This window comes from Triplophysa rosa, linkage group LG23 (genome assembly GCF_024868665.1).
Source record: "Triplophysa rosa linkage group LG23, Trosa_1v2, whole genome shotgun sequence".
NCBI lineage: Eukaryota > Metazoa > Chordata > Actinopteri > Cypriniformes > Nemacheilidae > Triplophysa > Triplophysa rosa.
The window spans coordinates 8,060,652-8,081,720 of NC_079912.1; the positions used below are offsets into that span (position 1 = coordinate 8,060,652).

Genomic DNA, 21,069 nt, shown 5'->3' on the forward strand with positions numbered 1-21,069 from the left:
TGAATGGAGACTTTGAGGGGTGATCCTCCTGTAGGGGGGTCCAGGGGCATGGTACCTTATTATAAAAAAATGTTGTGCTTCAGTATTGATAAATTGTTGCAAAGATATGAATGAACATGGTAAACGAGAGTACGCTAAATTGCACTGATTTAGACTATTGAATTAAAGTATTTTTGAGAATAATTAGTGGGTACCTTAAATTCAGATTAATTATTGATTTTTGAATTTTTGTTGACAAAAAGAGGTGAGTGTTATGACCAAAATATAACATCATGACATGATTAACTGTATTTTATGATAATAATATATTTCATAATATCAACAGCGCTGCTGGACACCAGAAGTGAATACAGAAATCAAATTGTCACCTTGGAATTATAAGGTTCTATCTGAATTTTGAGCAGTTCTGAGATATTGAGCTTCAAAGTTTTTACATTTCATATAGCAAAAAATGATGTCTTTAATGATAGTCTCTAGTTGAAAAAGACAGAGACCCTAAATGTGTTCTATATGTACAATATCAAAATTAAATGGGCGTTTTTGGAACAGGTCAAACAAGTGCAGATATTAACCTTTTGATTCTGAAAATTCACTTTCTGCTTATAAGGTTCTATCTTGCAAAACATTAAATAAAGCAATAATATTCAGGGAAAACAAACAGTTTACTTATAATGTGTTTGTGTTTGTATTATGTGTGACTGAATTAACATGCTATAGGGGCCATTTCCCAGACAGGGATTAGTTTAAGGCAGGACTAGACCCAATGTAAATTATGACATTTAAGTATTGTTTGCCTTACAAAAAACATTACTTGTGTGCACTTTGAGACAACACAATAGCACTAATGTATTTTAAGATTTGTCAGTGCAAGTTGTTTTTAGTTTGGACAGCTCTAACATTTATTTTAGTCTAGAACTAGTCTTAATCCCTTTCTGAGAAACCGTCCCATAATGCTTATTGTTGTAATCAATTAAATTGTTAACTCTTTGACCTTTAAAGCTTAATATTAATATATTTTAAGAATGAAAAAAAGTAAAAGATCAAAAATAGGTATTAAAGAAAACTGATGCTGAGTGTTTCTCTTGTGTGCAATGATGAACACAATGTGCTGATGAACAAATCAAGTTAGTTAACCTTTTTGTTTTTAAAAAAAGTCTCAAAATGTACAAAACTTTTTGACAAAAATGTCAGATAGAACCTTATACTTCTAAGGTGATGAAATGTAAAACTAAAACGTCATTTTTTTACTGTAATTAAAGCTATGAAAGTTCTTCAGTAGAGAATGATTGTGTTGAGTAAGTGATTCTCTCTTTTTGTTTTATTGTTTTACCCAAATTCACAGCATAGATAGTACACTGTTCAAAAAAATACGGCTCATTTTATTAATTTTTCTCAAATTATAATAATTATTAAGTTCAGACCTCTACCTTTTATTTAATATGAATTAGAATATTAACATCAACACCAAATAGAAATATTATTTAATTTAGCCCATGAGATCAATGTATGTTTACATTTGAATTAATTACAAAAAACAGGGTCCATACACCTTTTACAAAGTCAGATTCCAGCACTTTTCGAGTTCTTTCAATGTGTGTTTTCATGCTTTTCCATTATAAATACTTAATCACAATAAGTGCAGAAGGGTGGTCTAGCAGGTATCCTGGGTGGGCATATACCCCAACCAGAAAGAAATTAAGAAACCATTTAAACATTTTTTTTCTGATAAGATAAGAATGTGTTTTGGAAAAATGATCGTTTTTTGTTTATTTCTGTGAACGTCTGACAACATTTCCCTCAAATGTCATATACAAATGTTGTTTTTATTTGTCGAAAAAGAACTGGAGAAAACTGAAATATCGCAAAAAACAAAACAAGTTCACATTTAGTTTTAAACAACACAAAACTAATGTTTGTAGGCCTACATGTATTAGAAAAAGTTCATGATGATTCATGAAATAACCCTGCTTTTTTAAAATGAGTTTATTATCAAGCTCTCAGTCTTTGATATTGCTGTTGGGTGACTTTTAACAAACACTGCAATATATGACTTCCATGCATGATTTAAATGATTTATGATGTTATAAATATATACAACAGACATTCATTACAGAAGACTGCAAGATTAAAACAAAAATAATTATTGTTGATTATTGCCCTTTATATAGTAATTGTGTGCGTTTGATTTATTGATGTTTTACGCATAAAGCGGTTATGTAAAATAAATAGAAGCCTATAAAGAAAGCGGGCAAAGGACATTCCCATCACTGAACGATCACTGACTTCTGTTAAATTTCGCAAAAAAAACCTCCCGTTTTAATGAATGAATCTGATTACACTGCACAACTTTACATCATATCTGCGGTCCGTGAGCGCGCAGCGCGCCTAAACTAAACTCTTTTGCTCAGTGTTTCGCTACCACCTTCACTATGAATTGGGGTGTTTGAGATGGAGGGAGACAGATTTATTTGTAAAGCTGGATCTTTCAGTCATTCCTGACGGTCGATAAGTTAAAATCTAGCCTAAATATTGCAAGCAAATAATAGCTGTTTGTTAATGTTACCGCTCGCTTCTCCTTCACAAAATAAGACCGCAAAAACTCCCGTTATAATAAATGAATCTGATTTTACTGCACAATTTATTACATGCTGCATGCATATTCTCAAAGCAAGCGTGCAGTGCGCCTAAAATTCCTTTGCACATTATTTTGCTTCCACCAGCATCTCTGTTACAAACTTAAGCCGCTCTGTGAGTGAAGAGTGACGTTGCTTTCAACCAATAGAAAATACTGCAATTTTTGGTGTTCGTTTTTTATTCTCATTGGGTGGGGCAAGACAGAGTTTAGGTGGGCTCAGCCCACCCCTGGAGCCGGCCCTGCTCCCAACTTAAATTGTTGACTGTCTGGAAAATTAAATAGGTCTACATTTTACATGCTTCCCAAAAAATTGCATATGCAAGAGCTTGGGACACAAGAGTTTTGTGCTAGTTTCAGTCCAACGCAGTTATCATTTTCAAGTCATGCGCGAAAACTGGTCTGAAAACGAGGTGTGTTCAGGTGCATTGTTGGCGCGTTGCTATTTTGAGCCAACTGACTGCGCTACTGACCAACTGAAACCTGGTCTAAAGTCAACGGCGCGTTATTTTTTTAGTTATTTAAAGAGCGCGATAATAATATGGGCCAAAAGGCGGGTGCACGGCGCGCGTACATTCTGCTCATTTACACACAGAGGGACGCGCAGGCACAGCAGCACACAATAATGCCAATTATTACAAATAAATGGATTACAATGTAAAAGAGTATTGTGTACACAGGATACAAAATCACTTGTCCTGTAGATGATCTGCTCACGCAGACCTCACCCACGATCAGACGCGTTTCCTCTCGAAGCGTTCAGTTGCTCTTGCAAATTCCGCCATGTAAATAGAATCCGATATGGCGCAAGCGCGATTGGCTCTTAAAGGGAATGGGAGATGGTTTACTGAACTTTATGGCCCAAACACACCCATGACACATTAGAGAACAGGGACGCACACACCATAAAGAGAAAACAGCTTTTAATGCGTGAATCTGGTTTAAAAAATGTATAGCCTATCATTTGGAACTCGAGATTTTCTTTACAAACAGTTCATTATTATGACTTCAAAACATTAGTGCGCACTGGACGAAAAGTCTACAATTCACAGGTATCACTCATCAGACACGTACATTTTGCATGCACCAGCTCAAGTTCAAAGTCCACTTCTGATGCACGATGGGTGAGTAATTAAGTAGATTTTTATTCTATTTCAGTTAAACACTTTCAGTTATTTTATCTAAAAAGTGAACTATATTGTCACATACTATTTTCAAGCAGTTTCAAGTCCTTTATCCCAAATCCAAGCATTTTTATACCTTGAAAACACCACATTAAAAATCAATCATTTTTCAGGATTTCCAGCACCTGTACGAACCCTGAAAAAAATTAATTTTATTACAGGCAAATGTATTACTTTATCCCAAAGTTGTAGTTCTTGAATAAAAAAGTTAAATAAAAAATACATTCATTTGTTCAATTGAAGAAAGATTTTACACACAATTTTATTTAAAATTCAAAATACATCATGCATTTTCACAATCCAAATGTACATTACCCTCATGAAAATCATGACGTATTTCAGTTGTTGCTGGATGAATCAACAAGACAAACAAATGGATCATAAAAATGTCAAGTAACGCCAATTGATCATTACAAACTAAACTATAAGATCAAGGTACAGTAGAATACTGAATTTATTTAGCTCAAGAAAAACAAACAATTTACAAAGTCTTTAACTCAAGAAAACAAATGACTCCATGTGCTTGGGGTTTTTGTCGTCTTTCTCTTCTTTAGAACTAGATTTGATTAGATCCAGAAGCTCTTTGAGGACATTGTGCCCAAGAACTTTACAAGACACTATATTGCACTGAAAAACTTATTTTTAAGAATCTACTTGTCTAATGCTGCTTTATTTATTATTTACTGCTGCCCTCTGTTGGTCGAAGTCTGTTTCTACACTCACTTTACTCTTATGAGCACTGTACTTAAGGAAAAACACAGATTTTTTACAGAAATCCAAGTTGTATTGAGACATTTAATTACTCTTATTTATTAGTACACTTTAATTCTTTATGTTTGGATGTCGCAGCATACAAGTCTAATCACTCTTTTGACTTTGAATTTAAGTTTTACTTGTAGAATCTTTGCGATTTATTTTGTGAGACGATACACTTTTACTGTGGATCCTTTATTAATAGTAAAACCAGGATAGAGAGGTTGAGTGAATGTGGTTTGGACTCTGTGGATGAGGGTGATTGTGTCAGAGACGCTGTAGAAAGACAAAATTCCTGCTCTGTGATCCACATACACTCCTATTCTACAGGAGAAGGACACTACAGGGAGATCAGTGCGTTTGTTTTTGTGCCAGAATGAGCATTTGAATTCAGTGCAGTACAATAACCAGGACTGATCATTAAATCCAAACACACAATTATCACCGCCTCCCTTCCTGCTGATGCTCTTATATGACACTGATATATCCACCCTACCATTCCACTCGACCTCCCAGTAACAGCGTCCACACACACTCTCACTACACAACACCTGCCGCCACCTTTCAAATCTGTCTGGATGATCAGGATACTGCTGGACTGTTGGATCAGTGTATGTAGCTGCTGTTTTTCCATCAGACAGACGGATGTATTTATTCACTGTGTTTAAATCCAGTGTGAACTGCCTGAAATCTGATGAAGATAAAACACATAAGTGCTTCTGCACAAACAAATGTCATAATAGCAGAATTTCATGAATTGTACATAGTTCTGTTTTATTTTGTTTGCTTGTTTCTCCAGTTACTATTAGGTCTTGGCATTTAATATATGTCCTCATTTGAACAAGACTGAACAGCTTAAGTTTAACGTTAAAACTAAACAGTGTTTAATTTAGTAAATAGTTGAACAGATTGTTTTGTGTTTTAATGTCATGGTGTCGACACCCCAAAAACAGTTAATTTCCAAAGTGCAGATCAGGGACGACACACTTAAAATAACTGCTAGTGTTAATGCACTTTTATGCAAAATATGTTGTACAGTGGTTCAGTCAGATGTATTTACTTCTTAGTGCTTATTTTAGTCAATTAATTTGCCTCTTTATCAATGATTGAGTTACAGAGGTGTGACCTAAAAGTGGATTAAAATAAATATAAATATTTTATAGCTATTTATTACACGGCTCATTTGAATGCTTGATTCTGATTGGCCAGTCGCGACATTCCAAGGGTTGTTATTTTCAAATAACAACCGCTCAAAACTAATAACAGCTTGTAACCCGGATGTTGCAAATCATTTTGAGAGGGGCAGTTTAATATTACACAAAAATTAATTATAAATATGTCTTTTAATAACATATATGACATTATATTTACAAATGATCAAACCAATCTGCCTGTTCGTGACGTTTGAACGTCGTTTCTTACTTTAAAACCGAAACTAAATGGCTTTTCCTCGCGGAAGGTCTGCATTCGGTAAAAATGAGCTAATAAAATATTTCAAATTCACATTTTATGTCCAGCTTTTTCCCCTTGTGTAATTAAGCGGGAGAATGTACAAGCAGCCGGCTGTTATCACGAAATAAGCCCCTTCAGTGTGATACAAGACCCTCCGCTTCGAGTCGGGTGCTGATCACACTGTCGGGACTTATTTCTGCGAGAACAACCGGCTGCCTGTACATTATCCCTTACTTAAAATTGTTCAAAGTGTCTTACATTGCAAGAACTCCTCTCTGTTGTTGGGCTCATCAGAAAAAAATGTGATATATGAAACTAAAGACAAACAAACATTATTAGTACAATTTCCATATCACAAGTATAAAAAACAACACAAACACACACCACAGCCCACACTACTGCTCTGACAGTAACAACAGCACTGTTGTTCACAAATCAAGAATTAAGTCATCAAAGTCACAGAAGCTTTGACCTTCATGAATACTCTCAACATTTTTGCAAGCCAAAAACCACACAATCACTTTTCAGAACATGACTGAAACAATGATATAATGTCTAACAGCACTGTCGCTTGTGGGATATTGCTTCTACAAAAACAATTCAGAATTTAATTTTGAGAGTAAATAAATATCTGCTACTTTACCTCCACCAGATATCTTTTCTATCTCCTCTCTACAGAAATCCTCCAGTTTTTCTTTCAGCTGACAGACAGATTTTCTCACATCATCAAAAGAGACGAGAGAACTGACAGTAATGTCGTGTGAAACTGTAGATTCAGGAGGTGCAGACAGACACTTAAAACTCTGTAGATGAAAAGACAGAAAATATGAAGTAAAGATGTAAAGAGTTTCATTATCTCCAAACTTTCTCCACTATTCTGCATTACAACCGGACATTAACTGATTTATTGAAGCACTTATGATATCTGAATAATTTGCAGAGGACTTCTGCACCTGTCGTGTATTTCGTTGTTGTGTTACCTTCAGGAAATGAATGTGATTGTCTGTGTGTAAAAGCTGCTCGAGTTCAGTGTCTCTCCTCCTCAGATCATCGATCTCCTGCTCCAGACGCTTCAAGACTCCTTCAGCTGGACTCACTGCAGTCTTTTCCTGATCTCTGATCAGTTGTGTCACCTCAGAGCGGCTTCTCTCAATGGAGCGGATCAGTTCAGTAAAGATTCTCTCACTGTCCTCCACTGCTGTCTGTGCAGAGCGCTGGAAAAACACACATTACAATCACATCTTACTGCACAGTGAACTTCAGAGGAAATAAAGTGAATTCATCTGTACTTTTATAATGCTTTATAGAATACAAGTGCTCCAAAACACCTTTACAGTCACAAACAGGTAAATAGCAATCATTTTTAAGCATTGCAGTCTGTTTACGATACAGAAATGAGTTCAGGCCGACACAGAATTGATGTACATGCAAAAAGGAGAGATCGATGTGATCTTTATGGCATGCCATCTTTAAACTAAAAGTCTTCAGTATCTATTTTAAAGGAATCCAGAAAACAAGCGAGATAACAAAGCTCTTCAGCACAGGAGGAGTCACATTAGAGTCACAAACAACTTTTTGATCTGTCAGCAGTTGTTGATCTTCTCAAAACTCACCTTGTAAGAGTTCACGGCGTCTCTGAGCTCCTGAAGCTTCTTCTCTCTCTCCTGGATTCTCTGCTTGAAGTTTCTCTGTGTCTCTCCCAAAACTCTCTGTGACAAACCAAACACTGTAAAACTCCATATGACATGAAACTACACGCAGAGAATTTATTACATTTCAACCACTTGCTAAACACATCTAACTTCATTATAATGATATGTGATCATGTTTTAGCATCACAGTTAGCATTAGCATACAGGTGTCTGGTTTGGGTTCATACCAGTTTCTCAGTTCTTTCTGCTACAGCTGTTACAGTGTCATGATTTTTATGTTCATCCATCGTACACAGATAACAAATGCACTCCTGGTCAGTGCGACAGTAGATTTCAAGATGTTTTCTATGTTTTGTGCAGATCATGTCATTCAGTCGTCTAGTAGGATCCATCAGGTTGTGTTTGTTCACATGAAAGAATTGTTCATGTTGTTGAAGGTGATTTTGACAGTAAGAGTTCAGACACTCCAGACAGGACTTGACAGCTTTGTATTTTCTCTCAGTACAGACGTCACACTTCACATCTTCAGGTCCAGCGTAACATTGATCAGAAACAGTTTGAAGTCTCGTCTTCAGTTTTTCCACCATTTCAGCAATCATCACATTTTTGTTTAAAGCAGGTCTTGATGTGAAGGTTTGTCTGCATTGAGGACAGCTGTAGTTTCTCCTCTGATCATCCTGATTCCAGTAGTTTGTAATACAGCTGTAGTTTGTAATACAGCTTATACAGTAACTGTGTCCACAGGGAATGGTCACTGGATCCTTCAGTAGATCCAAACACACTGAACAGATGAACCTGTCTTGAGGTATATTCACTTCTGCCATATTTCACTTACATACATACAGAGAGAGACATAAGAGCTTGCAAGAAAACCTCTAATTTCTGAAAAGAGCAGCTGAAGTAGTTTCCTGGTTTAGTAATCACGAGACATGAGCAAAACAACCGAAGCCACAAACAGAACGGAAGGGCGAAGCTTGCGTCCTTAAACGAAGTCGCGCCACCTACAGTCTTGGAGTGAGATTTGCTTTTGAAACACGCGAAACGTCATACGTTTTAAATAAGGCCACTTTTCAGTTCTCTAATACATTATAATAAGGTACAGTACAAAAAGCCTTTTAAAGGGGTCATATGGCGTAAGTACGTGCTTTTCTGTGTTTTGAATGTTGTTTTGTTGCAAAATTCATTTTCGTTCGCGCGAATTACTTTTATCCTCGCGAGGCGAGTATTTTCTCCACGAAACTTAGTTGATGCGCGTGCGATGTGGCTTTTATGTGCACAAAATTATATTTTTTGCGCGCAGAATTGTGGCACGATTCCAGCGCCATATCAAACAAGCCTAGTGTTTTACCACTCGCGGGCTCATGACGACACGCGCATACCCTCTTTAGACCTCTTGTTCTCAACTCTGGCCTGCGAGATCCATAGCTCCAAGCACCCGAACAAGCTAATCAGCGTCTTTAGGATAGATGCGTTCAACTTTATGTAAAGTACACGCCTCAATCTGCGTAGACCTGCAATAATCGAATGCGTCTGTTCCTGAAGACGCTAATTAGCTTCTTCAGTTGTTTTTTCAGAGTTGGGGCTAAACTCAGCCGGAAAATGGATCTCGCGGCGGGCCAGAGCTGAGAACTATGGCAAGCCGAATTAGCTTTTAATCATTCTCAGGATATGAATTTTTGATATCAACAATTCAATTTTTACTAGTAAAAATTATAATTCTTGATATCAAGAATAGAATTTCTACTAGTAACAATTGCTATTTTTGATATCAGTAATTACATTTTCATTAGTAAATTAGTAAAGTTCAATGTTTTGATGAAAGAACAACAGTGACACCTTCTGATCAAAGCAATGTTACAAACATAATTATATGATCTTATAATGAGTCTGTTCTTCTCAAACACTCATTAAAACACCAACAGAACTAGATGTACATTACTCTCATGATGATCATAACCTATTTCAGTTGTTGCTGGATGAGTCATAACATTACAATTACATTACATTACATAACATTACATTAATAATGATGTCAAGAAGCCACTTGGGCCAATTGTGTCATAAACTAAACTTCAAGATCAAGGTAAAATACAGTCATAATTTCCTTGAGAAAAACAGGTAAGTCTAACTTTTTTTAATTTAAGAATCTACTTGTCTAATGCTGCTTTATTATTTACTGCTGCCCTCTGTTGGTCGAAGTCTGTTTCTACACTCACTTTACTCTTATGAGCACTGTACTAGAGGAAAAACACATATATCAGACATTTAATAAAATATTACTAACTATTATTTGTTGGTACACTTTAATTCTTAATGTTTGGATGTCCATCAGTTTACAGCATTACACATGAGCAACATTTTTTTAATCTCATAACCAACAGTGTCTGATATTGGGGGTTTTACCACTGGATATACATGGATTGCACAAATCAGTACTGAACTTCACAAGTAAAATATAACAGCATTTAGATATTTGTTATTGTTTTGTAACTGTTTCCAACAATATCTTTGATTTCTAATAAACTTTATAATACATTTTTACTTCTGTTTGTTTGCTGAAAGTTACTCGCCCACCAAACATTAAGGTAATGTCCAATAACTGTTAAAGGACTTAGAGAATGTAAACATCAAGAGCAAGTAAATCAGCTTTATGTGTTTAATTATTCTGAAATACATTGCCCACTTTCAAAGCTCTTGTTTTGTTTGTTTTCAGATTGTAATATATCATCTAATCACTCCTATAACCCTGAATTTAACATTTTTACTTGTAAAATCTCTATGATCTATGATTTTGTGAGACGACACACTTTCACTGTGGATTTATCATAAACAGTAAAACCAGGATAGAGAGGATGAGTGAATGTGGTTTGGACTCTGTGGATGAGGGTCATTGTGTCAGAGACGCCGTAGAAGGACAAAATTCCTGCTCTGTGATCCAGAAACACTCCTATTCTACAGGAGCTGGACACTACAGGGAGACCAGTGCGTTCGTTATTGTGCCAGAATGAGCATGTGGAGTCAGAGCAGATCAAACTCCAGGACTGATCATTAAATCCAAACACACACTCATAACCCTGTCCCTTCCTGCTGATGCTCTTATATGACACTGATATATTCACATTACAACTCCTCTCAACCTCCCAGTAACAGCGTCCACACACACTCTCACTACACAACACCTGCCGCCACCCATTAAATCTGTCTGGATGATCAGGATACTGCTGGACTGTATCAGTGTTAGTAGCTGCTGTGTTTCCATCAGACAGACGGATGTATTCATTCACTGTGTTAAAATCCAGTGTGAACTGCCTGAAATCTGATGAGATAAAACACATAAGTGCCGTTGCAAAAAAAAAAGAATATCACAGAATTTGTACATACAAAGTATTTACATATTTTTATTTTCTCTTTTATTTACTTTGCAAACCAGTCGTACAAGTCAAGTCATATTGTTGCTTTGACTCAGTTAAGTTCGGGACACATTGAGTGTTAATGTAACTCAACGTATGTGTTTGTCGCAATTAATAATTCAAACTAACTCTATTATTACTGAGCATAGAGAAATGTAGTTACATGAGCTGTAAAACATAAAATGATAATAAACTGTCTGTACTCAGTTGATGGAGGGGTCTCCAAACTTAACAAACTTAACCTAACTCTGTGCTCATGTAGCATACTTAAGAGTATTGAAAAGAATTCACAACTGACTCTGTGTCAGACATTAAACTTGATTCTTCCTCCACAGAAATACACAACAAACTGCATTTAGACTTGCAAAATATATTCATCTAAGTTATAATTCATCAAAGTTAGGATATTGAGTTCATTGAATGAATTAAACTGTGTAATTTACCCACACAACAGGAGTCACTAAACAATAAAATCTATGTCACTAGAACTACTGTAAATAAACTGATGAGTTGAGCACATGTCAACTCAATATCTGAAGTACACTCAACACTAAACTCAGGAAGATGAGCTGAGAGAGCTAAAACATCCAATCATTTTTGCAGCGTTCATTTGACATATCAGACAGCACATCTTCAATTTATTTAATGTTAAAACTAATCTCTGTTTAATTTAGTGAACAGTTTATGAACAATTTGATGTAAATGTTTAAGTGTCACAGTGTCGACACCACAAAAGCAGATAAATTCAAATCAACGTGCAAATCAATGATCACACTTATAATAATTGCTGGTGTTAATGTATTTTTATGCAAAATATTTTGTACAGTTGTGTCCATGTTTTCATTTTTTTGTCACATTTAGTATCAATTCCTCAATTATTTTGTATTTTATCAATGATTAGTAACTGACATGTGTGACCTAAACGTTTTTCATGTGCAAGTGGATTTAAATATTAAAAATATCAAAGTGTCTTACATTGTAAGAACTCCTCCTTCATCTTGGGCTCATCAGGAACAATTGTGATATATGAAACTAAAGACATAAACAAACATAATTATTACAATCTCCATATCACAAGAATAAATTAACACACACACACACACACACACACACACACACACACACACNACTTCTGCACCTGTCGTGTATTTCGTAGTTGTGTTACCTTCAGGAAATGAATGTGATTGTCTGTGTGTAAAAGCTGCTCGAGTTCAGTGTCTCTCCTCCTCAGATCATCGATCTCCTGCTCCAGACGCTTCAAGACTCCTTCAGCTGGACTCACTGCAGTCTTTTCCTGATCTCTGATCAGTTGTGTCACCTCAGAGCGGCTTCTCTCAATGGAGCGGATCAGTTCAGTAAAGATTCTCTCACTGTCCTCCACTGCTGTCTGTGCAGAGCGCTGGAAAAACACACATTACAATCACATCCGACTGCCACACACAACCTGTGACACACAGTGAACTTCGGGGGGAGTAAAAGTCAAGTCAGGATTATTTATATCACGCTTTATACAATACAGTTTGCTTGCTCCAAAACACATTGCAGCAAAATATATATAACAAAAAAACGATGCAAACTTTTTAAAGCACAGCAGTACACGTGATGTAAAAATCATTTTTGATCCACACACAATTTAAATACTGATGTGGTTGACAAGTCATTTGATTTTTTTTAATAGTAATTCAAAAGTTAAAAAAGATTATTTTAGCATAGCATGAGAGTACTTATAAGTATATTTTACATGCCAGCTGATACTCACCTGGTAAGAGTTCACGGCGTCTCTGAGCTCCTGAAGCTTCTTCTCTCTCTCCTGGATTCTCTGCTTGACGTTTCTCTGTGTCTCTCCCAAAACTCTCTGTGACAAAACAAACACTGCTGTAAAAATGTATAAAACGGCATACAGTGAATTACATTCAAACAAATTGCTAAAACTCATCTGATCCTATTAGAATGATGTGTAATGTTTTAGCATTGTATTAGCATTAGCATACAGATGTCTGTTGTCGGATCATACCAGTTTCTCCGTTTTTTCTGCTACAGCTGTTACAGTGTAGAGGTTTTTATGTTCATCCATCGTACACAGATAACACATCAACTCCTGGTCAGTTGGACAGTAGATTTCCAGATGTTTATTATGTTTTGAGCAGATCATCTCGTAAAGTTTTGTAGTGGGATCCATCAAATGATGTCTTCTGTCTTTAAAGAGATTTTCATGTTGTTGAAGGTGATTTTCACAGTAAGAGTTCAGACACTCCAGACAGGACTTGACAGCTTTGTATTTTCTCTCAGTACAGACGTCACACTTCACATCTTCAGGTCCAGCGTAACATTGATCAGAAACAGTTTGAAGTCTCGTCTTCAGTTCTTCCACCATTTCAGCAATCATCACATTTTTGTTTAAAGCAGGTCTTGATGTGAAGGTTTGTCTGCATTGAGGACAGCTGTAGTTTCTCCTCTGATCATCCTGATTCCAGTAGTTTGTAATACAGCTTATACAGTAACTGTGTCCACAGGGAATGGTCACTGGATCCTTCAGTAGATCCAAACACACTGAACAGATGAACCTGTCTTGAGGTATATTCACTTCTGCCATATTTCACTTACATACATACAGAGAGAGACATAAGAGCTTGCAAGAAAACCTCTAATTTCTGAAAAGAGCAGCTGAAGTAGTTTCCTGGTTTAGTAATCACGAGACATGAGCAAAACAACCGAAGCCACAAACAGAACGGAAGGGCGAAGCTTGCGTCCTTAAACGAAGTCGCGCCACCTACAGTCTTGGAGTGAGATTTGCTTTTGAAACACGCGAAACGTCATACGTTTTAAATAAGGCCACTTTTCAGTTCTCTAATACATTATAATAAGGTACAGTACAAAAAGCCTTTTAAAGGGGTCATATGGCGTAAGTACGTGCTTTTCTGTGTTTTGAATGTTGTTTTGTTGCAAAATTCATTTTCGTTCGCGCGAATTACTTTTATCCTCGCGAGGCGAGTATTTTCTCCACGAAACTTAGTTGATGCGCGTGCGATGTGGCTTTTATGTGCACAAAATTATATTTTTTGCGCGCAGAATTGTGGCACGATTCCAGCGCCATATCAAACAAGCCTAGTGTTTTACCACTCGCGGGCTCATGACGACACGCGCATACCCTCTTTAGACCTCTTGTTCTCAACTCTGGCCTGCGAGATCCATAGCTCCAAGCACCCGAACAAGCTAATCAGCGTCTTTAGGATAGATGCGTTCAACTTTATGTAAAGTACACGCCTCAATCTGCGTAGACCTGCAATAATCGAATGCGTCTGTTCCTGAAGACGCTAATTAGCTTCTTCAGTTGTTTTTTCAGAGTTGGGGCTAAACTCAGCCGGAAAATGGATCTCGCGGCGGGCCAGAGCTGAGAACTATGGCAAGCCGAATTAGCTTTTAATCATTCTCAGGATATGAATTTTTGATATCAACAATTCAATTTTTACTAGTAAAAATTATAATTCTTGATATCAAGAATAGAATTTCTACTAGTAACAATTGCTATTTTTGATATCAGTAATTACATTTTCATTAGTAAATTAGTAAAGTTCAATGTTTTGATGAAAGAACAACAGTGACACCTTCTGATCAAAGCAATGTTACAAACATAATTATATGATCTTATAATGAGTCTGTTCTTCTCAAACACTCATTAAAACACCAACAGAACTAGATGTACATTACTCTCATGATGATCATAACCTATTTCAGTTGTTGCTGGATGAGTCATAACATTACAATTACATTACATTACATAACATTACATTAATAATGATGTCAAGAAGCCACTTGGGCCAATTGTGTCATAAACTAAACTTCAAGATCAAGGTAAAATACAGTCATAATTTCCTTGAGAAAAACAGGTAAGTCTAACTTTTTTTAATTTAAGAATCTACTTGTCTAATGCTGCTTTATTATTTACTGCTGCCCTCTGTTGGTCGAAGTCTGTTTCTACACTCACTTTACTCTTATGAGCACTGTACTAGAGGAAAAACACATATATCAGACATTTAATAAAATATTACTAACTATTATTTGTTGGTACACTTTAATTCTTAATGTTTGGATGTCCATCAGTTTACAGCATTACACATGAGCAACATTTTTTTAATCTCATAACCAACAGTGTCTGATATTGGGGGTTTTACCACTGGATATACATGGATTGCACAAGTCAATGACTGAACTTCACAAGTAAAATATAACAGCATTTAGATATTTGTTATTGTTTTGTAACTGTTTCCAACAATATCTTTGATTTCTAATAAACTTTATAATACATTTTTACTTCTGTTTGTTTGCTGAAAGTTACTCGCCCACCAAACATTAAGGTAATGTCCAATAACTGTTAAAGGACTTAGAGAATGTAAACATCAAGAGCAAGTAAATCAGCTTTATGTGTTTAATTATTCTGAAATACATTGCCCACTTTCAAAGCTCTTGTTTTGTTTGTTTTCAGATTGTAATATATCATCTAATCACTCCTATAACCCTGAATTTAACATTTTTACTTGTAAAATCTCTATGATCTATGATTTTGTGAGACGACACACTTTCACTGTGGATTTATCATAAACAGTAAAACCAGGATAGAGTGGATGAGTGAATGTGGTTTGGACTCTGTGGATGAGGGTCATTGTGTCAGAGACGCCGTAGAAGGACAAAATTCCTGCTCTGTGATCCACATACACTCCTATTCTACAGGAGCTGGACACTACAGGGAGATTAGTGTGTTTGTTATTGTGTATGAAGCAGCATCTGGAGTCAGAGCAGAGCAAACTCCAGGACTGATCATTAAATCCAAACACACACTCATAACCCTGTCCCTTCCTGCTGATGCTCTTATATGACACTGATATATTCACATTACAACTCCTCTCAACCTCCCAGTAACAGCGTCCACACACACTCTCACTACACAACACCTGCCGCCACCCATCAAATCTGTCTGGATGATCAGGATACTGCTGGACTGTATCAGTGTTAGTAGCTGCTGTGTTTCCATCAGACAGACGGATGTATTCATTCACTGTGTTAAAATCCAGTGTGAACTGCCTGAAATCTGATGAGATAAAACACATAAGTGCCGTTGCAAAAAAAAAAGAATATCACAGAATTTGTACATACAAAGTATTTACATATTTTTATTTTCTCTTTTATTTACTTTGCAAACCAGTCGTACAAGTCAAGTCATATTGTTGCTTTGACTCAGTTAAGTTCGGGACACATTGAGTGTTAATGTAACTCAACGTATGTGTTTGTCGCAATTAATAATTCAAACTAACTCTATTATTACTGAGCATAGAGAAATGTAGTTACATGAGCTGTAAAACATAAAATGATAATAAACTGTCTGTACTCAGTTGATGGAGGGGTCTCCAAACTTAACAAACTTAACCTAACTCTGTGCTCATGTAGCATACTTAAGAGTATTGAAAAGAATTCACAACTGACTCTGTGTCAGACATTAAACTTGATTCTTCCTCCACAGAAATACACAACAAACTGCATTTAGACTTGCAAAATATATAAGTGTGCGGTTGGGCGGGTGGAGGTTAGGTATCTGGGCTTCCACTTGGGGCACGGGCAAGTGCGGCCGCAAATTAATAAGACCGCAGCCGTTGCGACCTGCCCGAGTCCCAAGACCAAAAAGGAGGTAAGACAGTTCCTGGGGCTGGCGGGATATTACAGACGGTTTGTGCCCAACTATTCGGACCTCACCAGCCCGCTGACTGATCTTACTAAAAAGGAGGCGCCAGATCCGGTCCAATGGTCAGAGAAGTGCCAGCAGGCGTTCTCCCAAGTGAAGGCTGCCCTGTGTGGCGGGCCGCTATTACACTCTCCTGACTTCGCTCTCCCTTTTGTTTTGCAGACTGACGCGTCGGACAGAGGCCTGGGTGCTGTCCTGGCACAGGAGGTGGGGGGTGAGGAGCGGCCAGTGCTGTACATTAGCCGCAAGCTCTCAAAGGGAGAGGCTAAGTACAGCACTATTGAAAAGGAATGTTTGGCCATCAGATGGGCCGTTCTCACCCTTAGGTACTACCTCCTGGGCCGGGAGTTCACCCTCTGTTCGGACCACGCTCCCCTGCAGTGGCTCCACCGCATGAAAGATACCAACGCCAGGATCACCCGTTGGTATCTGGCGCTGCAGCCTTTTAAGTTCCAGGTGGTCCACAGACCGGGGGCGCGAATGGTTGTAGCCGACTTCCTCTCCAGGAATGGGGGGGCTGCAGGCCGGACGGTTCCCCGGCCTGAGTCAGGCGGTGGGGGTATGTGGCGAGGGGAGCGTGGTGTAGCGAGGTGTGCAGCAGGAGAGAGAGCCGGGAGACGAGCGGTAAGTGAGTGGAGTAATTACAGACGACCAACACCTGTGTCTCGTTCCAGTAAGGGCGCGGAGAGAGGATATAAGCACCAGAGGAAGGCACAATGGGAGAGGAGAGACGGACTCAACACAAGCTGCCACAGACCCAAACCTTCCAGTCAGCCAGGAGGACCTGCGCTGGCTTCCGAGCGACACAAGCCAGGCTGAGAGAGAAGCCGTGGACGTTAACGTTAACTATGGTGCTCATCGTTGTTCTGAAAGCTTGTCAGACCGCCAACCGCCTCTTCCTCCCTAATCAACGAACTCCGCACATAATTACAAATTTAAGGACAAATATACTTTCTGATAGAAGAGAATAGGGCCGAGTAACTCAGGTGGGCCATATAAACTCATTACACGAGAGTTTGATACGAGAATAAACTTTTCAGATCCAGGATCATACGGCTCATTAATGTGTTTCTGATCATCATCATTGACACAAAGGAGATCCCTATTGGAAATCAAACAGACATTCCCAATACTGTATCAAAGCATCAAACCCACAGCTGACACACAAACACATGCAGATTGATAACAGGGCAAAATATAGAACATACAGATGCATATGCAAAACCTAAAAGAAGAAGAATGAAACCACTGAGACTATAAAATACAACATCGTTCACGGAATCGTTTGGCCAGGCTTTTCTTCTTTCCATTCTTCTCCTTGTTGTCCTCCATCTTCCTGGCACGGACTTCTTATGAAAGCTATAAAAGTTCTTCAGTCGAGAGTCTGTCACGGTGGGTGGACAAGAGGAGAACCCAGATGCAGGCAGAGGTTAATAAACAAGACTTTAATAAATACACCAAAACAAAAACCCACTATGGGGTAACAAGGACAGGACTAAATGATAGGACAGAACAAAACACTACCCACGTGGGGGCAAAAACAGGAGAACAAGAAACTAAATAAACGTAACATGACTGGGACTAAACTAAATGAACACAGCAACAAGACAGGGTAATTTAGACAAGGCTAGGAATACTTCACCAGGTTGTTGCACACGGCAAGACAGACTAGGCGTAGAAGCAAAGCGAACGAGCACAGGACAGTATACACAAGGGCATTAAATAAGGGAACTAACAAAGAAGATAACAATGGGCAGGTGTGGGTAATGAAACACAGGTGGAAGCTAAACTAGGAAACGAGAGGGGCGGGGCCAAAGACGAGACCGGAGAGAGCACACATTATGTCTGGCCGACAATAATATGTTTCTCTCCACACAAAACAAGAGGCTCTGCCATGATTCTGCCTCAAGACCAAGAAAGACATTACATGATGAGGCAGAATCATGACAGGGTCATTGTGCGGAGTTAACTTTTATTTATACTTTTTGTTTTACTTAAAGTCACAACACAGACAGTACAATGAAAAAAAAAAAAGTTATAGCTCATTTTATTCATTTTTCATTTGAATTCTTAGGTTCAGAGCTCTACATTTTATTTAATATTAAAAAGTTATTAAAAAGTAAAAAGATTCATTTAACCTCCTATATATTAGATCCAAGTATAGCTTTTCCTTTTAAATTAATAACAGAAAACTGTTATTCTATACAGGCAAATTTATTAAGTTCTCAAGGTTTCAATTCTTGACTCACAAAATTTTATTGTTAGCTTTTTTGTTTAATTGATTAAACAATTTTACACACAAGTTCATTCAAATTAAATTCGTTTTATTGCTTTAGGTATTAATTTACTGTAGTATATTTAACTTCCTTTTAAATAAAATTTATTTTGTTGGATAACATAGAATTTAACTTTAAAAAGTTAAGAACAACAGTGACACCTTCTGATCAAAACAATGTTCCAAACACAATTATATGATCTTACAATGAAAAAACTCATTAAAACACCAACAGAACTAGATGTACATTAATCTCATGATAAACATGATCATCACATGATCAAGGTAAAATAGTCATAATTTCCTTCAGAAAAACAAACAATTCACAGGTAAGACTATACTCCAGAAAACAAGAGACACAGAGGGTTTTTGTCGTCTTTCTCTTCTTTAGAACTGGATTTGATTATATCCAGAAGCTCTTTAAGGACATTGTGCCCATGAACTTTAAACGACTCTAGTTTGTACTGAAGAACTTTTTTTAATTTAAGAATCTACTTGTCTAATGCTGCTTTATTATTTACTGCTGCCCTCTGTTGGTCGAAGTCTGTTTATACACTCACTTTACTCTTATGAGCACTGTACTAAAGGAAAAACATATATCCCAGACATTTAATAAAACATTACTAACTATTATTTGTTGGTACACTTTAATTCTTAATGTTTGGATGTCTATCAGTTTACAGCATTACACATGAGAAACATTTTTTTTAATCCCATAACCACCAGTGTCTGATATTAGGGGTTTTACCAGGTTATGTCATTCGGAAACATGGTTTTTCCTATTTTTTTTCACTGCTATGCGGATGACACACAGCTCGACCTGTCATTTCAGCCTAATGATCCGACGGTTTCTGAGCGCATCTCGGCATGCCTGAATGACATCTCACTCTGGATGAAGGACCATCACCTGCAGCTCAACCTTGCCAAAACTGAACTGCTCGTGATACCGGTGTTGTGCCGAGAAAAGCAGCCCTGCCAGATTAAGCACCTCCTTCAATAACACGCTGTCCGATTAGCTAATTCTAACCCCTCCCCTAACACCTAATCCTCACCCCAACCATTGAGGCGAGGGGGTGCATAATCTGGCAGGGGTACATTTTTTGGCACAACACCGGCCGACCAGAAAACTCAGCACGACCTTTCCATCCAACTAGGTTCATCAACCATTACTCCTTCCAGAACGGCCAGAAACCTGGGAGTGGTAATTGATGATCATCTGAACTTCGCAGATCATGTTGCCAGCACCACCCGGTCCTGTAGATTCATCCTCTACAATATTAGGAGACATTAGACCTTTCCTGATCTGAGCATGCTACGCTTCTTGTCCAGGCTCTCTGTCCTGTCCAGACTCGACTATTGCAATGCTCTACTGGCTGGTCTTCCAGCTTGTACAACCAGACCTCTTCAGATGATCCAGATAGCGCGTGGCTCAATGAGAAACAGTCCCCTTGTAGTCACGAGAGTCGCATTCCTGCCTCAGTGGTAATGAGTAAATCATACTTACTTAGATCTTTTGCCAGGTATGAGAAGATTTGCATTTACTCTACTTAATCGACAGTGTCTTTTACCTGTAATCTAGCATTCCATCATTGCTAACTTCTATATTTGCTTAGGGATGAAGGTCAAATTGGATTCCTTAACTTAACTTGCAAGGCTCTATGAATTATCAGTATCAGTAGTGTAAGCTCGTCAACGTTGCCTACGCATCACAGTATATTCAAATTCCGCTATCTGTACAAATCTACAGCTTTTAACTAACGGCCTACATGCAAATTTCCATTGTGGACTTCCAAAGTGGTAAACCATAGATGATATATCAATTTTCAAGGCTCACACTACATATTACCTATAGAAGACGCCAGATAACATTCACATATGCCAACAGGGACATCAATGACGTTCAGCGAATCTCTTAATAGTACACTCGTGTTTCCCTGATGAGTTCGCTATGCGTCTGCAAAGTTTCTACGATCCTTT

General features: G+C 37.7%; 1 protein-coding gene and 1 pseudogene across 1 annotated transcript; both read right to left on the reverse strand.

Annotated features, from left to right (window-relative positions):
• Nucleotides 1–3,544: 3,544 nt before the first annotated feature.
• LOC130546898 (tripartite motif-containing protein 16-like) lies at nt 3,545–8,678 on the reverse strand. Its single transcript, XM_057322428.1, has 6 exons — nt 7,901–8,678; nt 7,635–7,730; nt 7,002–7,235; nt 6,665–6,824; nt 6,280–6,336; nt 3,545–5,260 (listed from the first exon to the last, which is right to left on the reverse strand). Exons 1-6 carry the CDS (start codon nt 8,495–8,497, stop codon nt 4,728–4,730), a joined length of 1,677 nt encoding a protein of 558 aa, XP_057178411.1. The 5' UTR covers nt 8,498–8,678; the 3' UTR covers nt 3,545–4,727.
• Nucleotides 8,679–9,549: 871 nt separating this feature from the next.
• On the reverse strand, nt 9,550–13,703 carry LOC130546899 (tripartite motif-containing protein 16-like; annotated as a pseudogene).
• Nucleotides 13,704–21,069: the final 7,366 nt, after the last annotated feature.